At 51.2% G+C, this 10,362-nt stretch overlaps 1 protein-coding gene across 1 annotated transcript; it reads right to left on the bottom strand.

Annotated features, from left to right (window-relative positions):
- Positions 1 to 828: 828 nt before the first annotated feature.
- On the bottom strand, positions 829 to 10,141 carry SOD2 (superoxide dismutase 2). Its single transcript, XM_058660886.1, has 5 exons — positions 9,982 to 10,141; positions 9,495 to 9,697; positions 5,977 to 6,093; positions 4,124 to 4,303; positions 829 to 1,307 (listed from the first exon to the last, which is right to left on the bottom strand). The coding sequence occupies exons 1-5, from the start codon at positions 10,002 to 10,004 to the stop codon at positions 1,162 to 1,164; spliced, it is 669 nt and encodes a 222-aa protein (XP_058516869.1). The 5' UTR covers positions 10,005 to 10,141; the 3' UTR covers positions 829 to 1,161.
- Between the last annotated feature and the right edge of the window lie 221 nt (positions 10,142 to 10,362).

Raw genomic sequence — 10,362 nt, 5'->3', positions numbered from 1 at the left:
ACAGACACGGGTTCAGTGACAGCGCCCATTAGGCTTTCGGGTGCCCCTCGATCCGGATCCTGAAGCCAGGGCCATGCCAGGGCAGGCGCTGCTGTCTGGGGCCCACAGAGCTGCTTCTGTTCCTCCCCTACCGCGGGAGACAGAGACAACCTGGAGGCCACACCCACTGGGTCTAAGTTCTCAAAGAATTCATGCAGCGGGCAAGAGACACCAACTCCACCCAGGACAGCCAACTGCCTCCTTCATTGTCAACAGAACCACAACAGAGGCCTTCTCCTCGTTAGGAACCGAAAGCATCTATCATCCTTCACAGGAAAACCAAAAAGGACACAATATAAAAACGTGGATTTGAAAACAAATGTTTCTAAGACAGGCAACCTGCTGACTGCACCCAGAACCACACCTGCCCCTCCTGAGCCAGGGGACACAGGGGAGGAAGAGAAGGAAGGCTCCAGGGGGATGGCAGGGGAGGGGGAGAGGGGAACAGGCAGGGGGCAGGCGGCCCAGCCCTCACTTCTCCACGAAAGGGCCAGGACCCAGTCAGAACCACCTGTGGCCTTCTCGCCAGCATTGATTTCACCAACTACTTTATCCATCCCAGCCACTTCTGTACACTTGAGGGCAAACTTTCCTACTGAAGGTTTTGTATTTCTGCCTATAAAGCACTCCGCACTGTTACCCACACAGTGAGGCTGCTTTCACATGACAATCCAAGGCTCAGACGGCAAGCAGCAGCCACTCGGTAACGCACTGGGAAGATCCCTGGGCGGAAACTGCTGCTACTGCCACTACACAGGAACCTGCTTACAACAACAAACAGAAAAAGAAAACACTTCACTTTCCATTTTATTGTTAAACAATTGGGGCAAAAGACTGAATTTTCTAGAGCTGCGATAGAAAAGGGTAAGACAGCCTGCTCTCCGGGCTATTTCTGACAATGATGACCTCCTAGGCCAGCTCGCCCAAAACAAGGTTCAACCAAATTACATCTACAAAGCATGTGCTATCTGCATAAATCTTCAAAATAAGCAATCACTCCTTACATTATGTTTATGAAATGTGAAAACCAACATGGAAAATGCCGCAACAGAACAGCCTATATGGGGATTTACGGTAACACGGTGATGTAGAGCGAGGTGCCTTCAGTACGGCGACAGCGGGTCACTTTTTGCAAGCCATGTATCTCTCGGTGACATTCTCCCAGTTGATGACATTCCAGATGGCTTTCAGATAATCAGGTCTGACGTTTTTATACTGCAGGTAATAAGCATGCTCCCATACGTCAATCCCCAGCAGTGGAATAAGGCCTATCAAAGGAAAACAGAAAACCCATAAACTTCCCTGGGAAACTTCACACCTTCCCAAGCTCACACACGTTACTCTGCTCACACAGTTTGAAACAATCCCACCCATTCCTATTTTTTATATAAGAGCAAATCTGCATAAAAATGACGACTCCAGTTAAGACTGTAAACTCTGCTCTGTGGAAAAAGTGAGACAGGCTCTCAGACTTCCTCCCAGGCTCTCAGAAGCAATGCTGAGGGCGAGTGCTGTACGGTGCCTGAAGTTACTGAGCCCTGCTTCCCACTCAAAAGGGTATCAAAAGAAATCTGCTTGGGCCCGGCGCCATGGCCTAGTGGCTAAAGACCACTTGGCACAGGCCAAGGTCCCATACGAGCACCAGTTCTAATCCCGGCAGCCCCGCTTCCCATCCAGCTTCCTGCTTGTGGTCTGGGAAAGCAGTTGAGGGCAGCCCAAAGCATTGGGACCATGCACCTGCATGGGAGATCCGGAAGAAACTACTGACTCCTAGCTTTGGATCAGGTCAGTTCCAGTCACTGTGGCCACTTGGGGAGTAAGCCAGCAGACTTAAGATCTTACCCTCTGGGACCCGGCACCGTAGCCTAGCAGCTAAAAGTCCTCACCTTGAACGCACCGGGATCCCATATGGGTGCCAGTTCTAATCCCGGCAGCTCTGCTTCCCATCCAGCTCCCTGCTTGTGGCCTGGCAAAGCAGTTGAGGACAGCCCAAAGCTTTGGGACCCTGCACCCGTGTGGGAGACCTGGAAGAGGTTCCTGGTTCCCAGCTTTGGATCGCCACAGCACCAGCCGTTGCGCTCACTTGGGGAGTGAATCATCGGACGGAAGATCTTCCTCTCTGTCTCTCCTCCTCTCTGTATATGACTTTGTATAAAATAAATAAATCTTAAAAAAAAAAAAAAGATCTTACCCTCTGTATCTCTTTCTCTCTGTAAATCTGACTTTCCGATAAAAATAATGGTAAGCCTCTGCATGGAGTCCCATATGGGCACCAGTTCTTGTCCTGGCTGCTCCATTTCCAATCCAGCTCCCTGCTTACGGTCTAGGAAAGCAGCAGAGGACGGCCCAGCCTTGGGACTCTGCACCCATGCGGGAGACCCAAAAGAAGCTTCTGGCTTCAAATCAGTTCTGCTCTGGCCGCTGTGGCCATTTGGGAAATACACCAGAGAATGGAAAAGTTTTGTCTCTCTGTTGTACCTCTGCCTTTTAAATGAAAATAAATAAAATATTTTAAAAAGAGAAACCTGCTCTGCTCCCAAAGACTAACTTTATTTTTTAAAGATTTATTTATTTTTGTTGGAAAGTCATATACACACAGAAAAGGAGACAGAGGCAAAGAGCTTCCGACCACTAATTCACTCCCCAAGTGGCCACAACGGCCAGTGCTGAGCCAACCCAAAGCCAGGAACCTGCAACTTCTTCCGGGTCTCTCACGCAGGTGCAGGGTCCCAAGGCCTTGGGCAGTCCTCCACTGCTTTCCCAGGCACAAGCAGAGAGCTGGATGGGAAGCGGGAGTGCCAGAACATGAACCTGTGCCCATATGTGATCCCAGAGCATTTAAGGCGAGGATTTTAGCCACTAGGCTACTATGCCTGGCCCGCCCCAAATCTCAAGGCACACACATCAGTGAGGAGCTACCAACAGAAAGTTAACAAGGAAAACTGAAAACAAACAGAACTTGAACAGTGTAAACGAAGACCCCACTTCTATCTGTGAAACCCTCTCCAGAGGGGCCATCTGGCACAGTGATTAGACACTGCCTGGGGCAGCCACAGGCGTAGCAGAATGTCAAGTTCAAGCCCCAGCTCTCCTCAGATTCGAGCCTCCTGCTCAGGTAAACCCTAACGGGAAGCAGGCGGGGGCTCGGGTGCTCAGCTCCCCACCCCCCAAGGCCTGGACTGAGCTCCTGCCCCCAGCTCTGCAGGCAGCTGGGAGTGCACTGGGTCTCTCTCCTCTTCTAAAGGTGTCAAGAGCACGCAGACCAAATGACAGCTTCTTCTTCTGTGAAAGAACTCTCAAGCTGTGTGCCTTGACCAGTTGTGAGAGATCTCCAGCACCTTACCATCAACAACTAAAGCAACAACGTTTACCAATGGCTTTTTCCAGGAATAGAAAGCTGCAGTTTGCTTTTCCTGGGACACTGCAGTGGCAAACCTGACTCCATGGCCCTCAGGCCTCCCGCACTGTGTGTGGCTGTTACCAATTCCTGAGACTGTGTCTAGCAAGTGAGGGATGTTAAGAGTGTGCTGACGCAGGTAGAAGTGGAAGCGTTTTGTGCAGCCAAGTCCCACAGCCAACCCGAGACGTGACTGCCTCCCACACTCTCCACTGGCACCTTACACAGGGCTTCCCATTCCGCCAGGCCCAAGAGAAAGAAAACAGGAGAGCGGAGAGCCCAACCCAGAGCCCTAAGCCACGCAACTCCAGGGAGACAGAGTTCTGAGTACCGAGTGCAGGTTCTGAGGCCAGAGCTGGACACTGCTGCTTATCTAGCTGAAGCCTCTGCTGTCAGCATGTGCAAATGTAAGCTCACCTTCACTCTCTGTAGAATGAGGGTTTCAATGTAAAATAGCTATTTTATGTATTTGTAAAATTACATATTTACTGTAAAAAAAAAATGTGTTTTCTCTAGAACCTGTGGAACATCTTTACTTAGCCAAGACTCAGATGCTATCTGTGAACACCTGTGAAATTGTTACATGTTACTGAGGAGTTTGAACACTAGCTGGCTTGCTTCTACAGAGCAGCTTTACCGTAAGCCGCCTCCCCTGAGACATAATTGGAAGTAGCTGTAAGATCTAACCTGTGGTTCCTTGCAGTGGGTCCTGGTTGGCACAGGCGGCGATCTGCAAGCGTCCCTGCTCCTTGTTGAAACCCAGCCAGCCCCAACCTGAGCCCTGGACACCCGCAGACACAGCGGTCAGCTTCTCCTTGAACTTGTCGAAGGAACCAAAATCACGTTTGATGGCTTCAAGTAACTCCCCTATTAAAAAAAAATACCAGAAAGCACCCCAAAATGAGTAGAACTCAACCATTACAGTGAAATACCTTACGTACATGAAGACATTCTCATACTGCTCTGGAAATGAGATGAAGCCAAGGCAAGGCTGTGGCAGAACATGGGACTCCCCACACTCCTTCCACCCGGAGCCCCAGGTTTCACAGTGTGGTCCAGGCGTCATTTCAATGACGCTGGCTACGACCTCTTCACTCCCTGCATCATTCTCACCAAAAAGATTTTCCACCAGCTTCCTTTCTGTTTCACCAATGGACAGTTCCGCTTTGACCTCCACCCTAGCTACTCCAGGTCCTTCCTCACGTGGCAGGTTCTTCCCCAAGGCAGCTGTATCTTCCCTCCTTGATTATACTTTTTCAATTCCTGAACTGAGGGTTCCCTTTAAGAACAATAATGCACTTATAATGTAGAACATTATAGATTATCATCAACCAAATCCACCGGATCAAAGTGCCACGTCTTTCACTGTACCAGTTTAGAAGACTTCACTTTTACAAGCACAAGTAATGGGATCAAGAGATTCAGCTAATACAACGGCAGGGGGCACCAAACCATCGGCTGACTGTGGGCAGGATCTGACGTGATGTGACACAACCTCGCCAGGATCATGCTATGATAGGAAGACCAAACTGAGAAAAGAATAACTAGCCCGTTTCCTACATTTTCTCACTAATTCACCATTTGCTCAAAATGAAATTGCAGATTTTGAATTACACTGGCTGTTATAACACCGAATAAAACCAAACACAGGATGGCTTTGTGACGTAGCATAATAAACCACCATCTGTAATGCCAGCATCCTGTCTCAGGTCACTTCCCGCCAGCTTTCTAGTGCATGTCTGGGGAAGCAGCAGATGAGGGCGGGCCCTGCCAACCCACGGAGGCCCTGCGGCAAGTTCCCATCTCGTAGCTTCAGCCTGGCCCAGCAGCAGGTGCTGCAGCCATTTGGGGCATGAACCAGTGAATGAAAGACCTCTTTCCCTCTGCGTCTGTCACTCCCCCCTCACGGACACATTCAAAGAGTCCAGCGACAGGGAGACCCAGCCTCAGACGTACACCACTGTCCTCCCTTCGCTGGGGGAAGGGGACACATGAAGACATCTGGGCTTCCACATGTGACATAGGCAGGCCAGTGCGCAAAGCCTCTGCCTCTGTACTCCCCTCCTTCCCGGAACTTTCTTTTTTTTTGAGAGGAGGACCCTATAAAACCTGCCTTTCCTACAACAAAAGGCTTTCTAGCATCTACAAAGTGTAATAAAATAATAACAATACCTTCTAAGCCCCTTAAAAGCAATAATGTACCTAATTCTCACCACAGCCCCATCGTCGTCCAGGATCACGCAGATGAAGGGTTCCAGGCACATACATATCCCAGGCCAGGGCTGGGAAGCAGAACCCCTTTTCATCTTTCCCTATCACATTTCACATTCAGAACAAGAGTGTGGGACAAGCTACGTGTGTGACAACATAAAACCAGCCATGAATGCTTTCTCCACCTGACACATGTCCCCTTGAGAGTCACTGCTTGGTTGTCCTTGATGTGAAAACTACGCCACGAGGACACCTCCCCAAGACTGAAGATGAGCACCCATCCCCACTGGGCACACGACACAGGCAAGGAAGCAAGAGCACACACCGACCTTTAGGTTCCCCGCCACCATTAGGGCTCAGGTTTGTCCAAAAAATGGTGTGGTTGATGTGGCCTCCACCATTGAACTTCAGGGCAGGCTGCAGAGCCACCTGGGCAGTGACATCTCCTGAAATGTTAAAACACAAACAAGCTTTTCAAAATCCTTGCTTCTGTAACCCCTCTGCACGCTAGTCTTTTTCTTTGCAAGACATCAGATAAACGACCTAGTTCACCTATGATATCCCTGTTGGCCCCAAATCTACCAATTTGAGATTCTATCGAAAAACAACAACAAAACCCCTGCACAAACTGATTCTTCCAGTGGATTTCAGCTCACTTGGTCACATGCTGAAATCCACAGGTGCAAGTCCAGCAGTGTTAGGTTAGAAGAAAATTCACTCCCAAGTGCCAAAGAGCTCGGAGTTCTCTAGAAAAGATTTCAGCAAATCAACACCCAGGACAACATCAAAGAAAATACTGTAATGGAACACTAAACTACAAGGCTCAGGATACAAACCACAGGGATTTGTAAGACAGACTATTCATCAAAACACATTTCAGTTGCATTACTAAGAAATTTTACAAATTCAAAACTGAACTGATTGTGATTTCTTTATTATTATTATTATTATTTATTTTATTTATCTGAAATTGAGAGAAAATCTTCCACCTAGCTGGTTTACTACCCAAATCGCTGCAAAGGCCATGGCTGGGCCATAGCAAAGCCAGGAGCCAGGAGCCAGGAGCTTCTTCTGGGTCTCCCACTGAGTGCAGGGCCTACGTATCTGAACCATCTTCTGCTGCTTTCCCAGACCCTTAAGTAGGAAGCTGGAGTGGAGTGGACAGCTGGGACTCAAACCAGCATTCATACGGCTGTCAGCACTACAGGCAGCGACTCAACTTGCAGTGCCAACACCAGCCCCAACTCTCAATAAAACCAGCTGTTTGTCAGGACACTCCAGGTAACCCGAAAGAATTCTTTTCCAATACTTTCTTTAAAAAGCATTAAGTAATTTATTTATTTGAAAAGAAGGGTTACAAGGGTCGGGGGAGATAGTCAGCCCGATGGTTTACTCCCAACATGGCCACAAGCCAAGAAACTCCATCCAGGTGGCAGGGGCCCAAGCCTTGGACCATCCTCTGCTGCTTTCCCAGAAGCATCAGCAGGAAGCCAGACTGGAAACAGAGCAGCCAGGGCTTGAACTGGCACCTGTGCAGGATGACAGCATCACAGAGGGCAGCTTACTCACAATGAGAGCTCTCCTTCCCTCCCATCCTACACCCGCTCCGCCAACATATCCAGCAACAAAGCCAGCCCCACCATTAAAATTCATCCCAAAACATCACTTCTTGCCAGCTCTGCTGCAACCCACTGGGAGCACAACCCCAGCATCTCCCTCTGCCCTGGCGTCGCCCCCTCCCCTCCCTGGATACACCCACCCCCAGTCCCGGCTTCTCCGCTGTAACCCAGCTTCCTGCTAATGCACCTGGGAAGGCAGCAGATGACAGCCCAAGTCCCTACAGCCACATAGGAGACCCAGGTGGAGTGGGAGCCTGGCCTAGTCTCAAGGAATTAACTTCTGTAACATTCAACACTTTAGTGGATCTCAGTTCAACACTGTCCTCAAAAACACGAAAAGAAAAGTTAAATATTTCTGGCTGAAAAGTATTTATGGGAGCAGGCATTTAGCATCACAGTGAAGACGCCACCTAGGCCACCCACAGCCCATCCTGGAATGCCCGGCTCCATTTTCGATCCCAGCTGCCTGCCGCCCAGGGCAGAGAACCAGCTTGGGCTCCGGCCTGGAACGCAACACCCTGGTCCAGCCCCGGTTGTTGCAGACACTTCTAGCAAATGGAGGATCTGTCTCTGGCTCTCTCTTCTTGGTCTCACTCTGCCTTTCAAACAGATTTTTTTTTATCAGTGGCCTGTTCTCTTATACCCTTTTTTCCAAACTTGAAAATTTTAACCTTTCACAATATTTAAAATATAACTTTAAGTAAGAGAAAGCTCTGCAGGTCCTTATTAACAGCATAAATCAGAGCCTTATGTGAGACACAGAAAGTTTCGATTTTCTAAAAAAAGAACTGAAGTCAAGTTGCTTAAAAAATTGTGAAGCCAAATGTTCCCGGTTGTCAGGAAACACTTTCACAACTGGGGCATCCCCCAGCCTCGCCATCACCACATCCTTCCCGCACTGTGACTTCCGAAGTCACAGGACCTTTTCCCACATTCAGGGATATGACACAACTGTCTCAAGGAAAACTTCCAGAATGTCGCAAGTTCCTCACATTCGTATTCAGTCTAACTGGACACTGCTGAAGTACTGCTTTTTCCCACTAGATGCCCCCAGTCAACAAGATGTGGCCAATTAACCACGACTTAAGGTTCACAGGCTTAAATCAATAAGGAAGGAAACATGACCGCCCATTATTTGCCATGACTAAACCACTGCTTAACAGATCAAAAGGAAAATACTATTTTGTACACAGGTATTAACACATTGTAAACACGCACAAAAATCCACCCATTACTAGTTCTGTCAATGGAGTTCTTCAAAAAAAATTTTACTCCATTTTATATTTTAATTGAATGACAACTATTATTGAAAAACAACAACTTGTGAACTTTGACCTCCAAGCCAAGTCCAAAAAAACGCAGCAAGCAACCTCAGTTAGGCTAGGGCATTTCTGGTACCAAGCATCACCATGCTAACTCGTGCCTCTTGCTCTCCCACACCAGCAAGACCAGAGGCCACATCGAGTCCCAAGCTGGGCTCTGACAGCAAGTATGCGGGGGACGCCGATAATGCCGGTGACCACAGAGTGCGACCCTGCAGGAGGCTGTGGGCTCCACGGCTGGACTGCTCCTGATAAAGAGGGAGGCTAGGCGTCTGGCCCTCCTGCCTCTCTCTGGCTGCTGGCTGCCAGGCCCGGCTCCTGGGCATCAGGCAGCCTGCCGGACACCAAGGGCACCTGAACGTGCCACGGCAAGGGGCCCTACGACACAGACCCTCCCGGGAGTGACCACATTGCTCCGAGCTCACACGTCGGCTGCTAACGCGCAAAAGCAGGTTACATAGCAGAGCTTTCCTGAGATTTTACTTAATACTTTTTTGAGACAACATTTGTCAGTGACACTACACTCAAAAGCTGACTGCCTCCTGGGGCTTGCAGACAGGGGGAACTCGAAATGCAATCAATCTAAGGCAGGCTATTTTTTTTTTTTTCCCGAAGATCCACTTACTTCTCTGACAGAGTTCACTCCCTAGGTAGCCCACAGGCACCAGGCCAAAGCCAGGAGCTTCGTCCGGGTCTCCCATGCAGGCACAAGGGTCCAAGCACTTGGGGCATCTTCTTAGAGCAGGCTACTCTTTCAGCTGCTCATTTTGTGCGAGTGGCCCCCCGGGCGCAAAGGACCCCCGCCCTGTGGTCGGCATCAGCAACATGGGCACCCAAGGAGGGAAAACACATGGCCAAGTTTTCTAAGGGCGAGACAACCCAAGCAACCATTAGCCCGACACCCACCCTTGGCCAGCGCCTCCCGGTACTTGTCCTCCGTGGCGTTCAGGTTGTTCACGTAGGCCGCGTGGTGCTTGCTGTGGTGCAGCTCCATGATCTTCGCGTTGATGTACGGCTCCAGGGCACCGTAGTCGTAGGGCAGGTCGGGGAGGCTGTGCTTCTGCCTGGAGCCCAGACACGCCAGGGCCGGGGCCAGCCTCCCGCGCGTGCTGCAGGGACAAGTGAGCACCGGCCGGCGGTCAGCTGGGGTCCCGCAGCTCTCAGGCCAGCCGGCCCGAGCCGGCAGGCCCCGCGACAGGCCAGCCAGCCTGAGGCCGCGCGAGGCCCCGGACACACCTGTGCCCGCAGCCCTGCCCGGCCCTAGCACCCCTGGAGAGTCCCCCGGACCCACCGGCCCGGCACGGCCACTACGGTCAGCGCAGCTCCGAGTCCGGGATACACCTGCCGCCCGCCGGGGTGACCCTGTCCCCGCCGCGAGCCCCCTGCCCCGCACCTGAACGCCGCTCGGCCCAACATGCTGCCCGCGCCTGCCTGTCCCGGGTTCCTCAGCGAACCGGAGAGCGAGCGAACCCAACTGCGGAGTTGAGCGGAGTGTCAGGATGGCCCCGCGTCCCCGAAGCCCGCCGCCCGGCGCAAGGGCAGCCGCTGCCCCGCCCTCGGGTCCGCCCAACCGCGGAGGGGAGGACACGCACACTGCGCGGGTCCTGCCCGCGCTGGCCGCACAAGCTGGGCCCAGGGGGCCAGGAAAATGGACCTAAACATGTGACAGTCGCAACGGCTACAACAACTGCTGGCCGTGCCGCTGCGGGTCGTCGCCACGGAACGGTCGCTGCTTTCCTCCTCCCCTGCACTCTGTAGAGATGGTACGGCCCGC

Source organism: Ochotona princeps, chromosome 1, assembly GCF_030435755.1.
Source record: "Ochotona princeps isolate mOchPri1 chromosome 1, mOchPri1.hap1, whole genome shotgun sequence".
Lineage (NCBI taxonomy): Eukaryota > Metazoa > Chordata > Mammalia > Lagomorpha > Ochotonidae > Ochotona > Ochotona princeps.
This window is presented reverse-complemented; position numbering and strand designations above follow the sequence as displayed.

Excerpts from the sequence above, each read along its gene's own strand:
- SOD2 (XM_058660886.1), bottom strand. The coding sequence starts at position 10,004 with ATGTTGGGCCGAGCGGCGTTCAG. Across the intron at positions 9,698-9,981 it reads TTGGGCCGAGCGGCGTTCAG|CACGCGCGGGAGGCTGGCCC; the intron begins GTGCGGGGCAGG and ends TTGTCCCTGCAG. Across the intron at positions 6,094-9,494 it reads CCGGGAGGCGCTGGCCAAGG|GAGATGTCACTGCCCAGGTG; the intron begins GTGGGTGTCGGG and ends TTAACATTTCAG.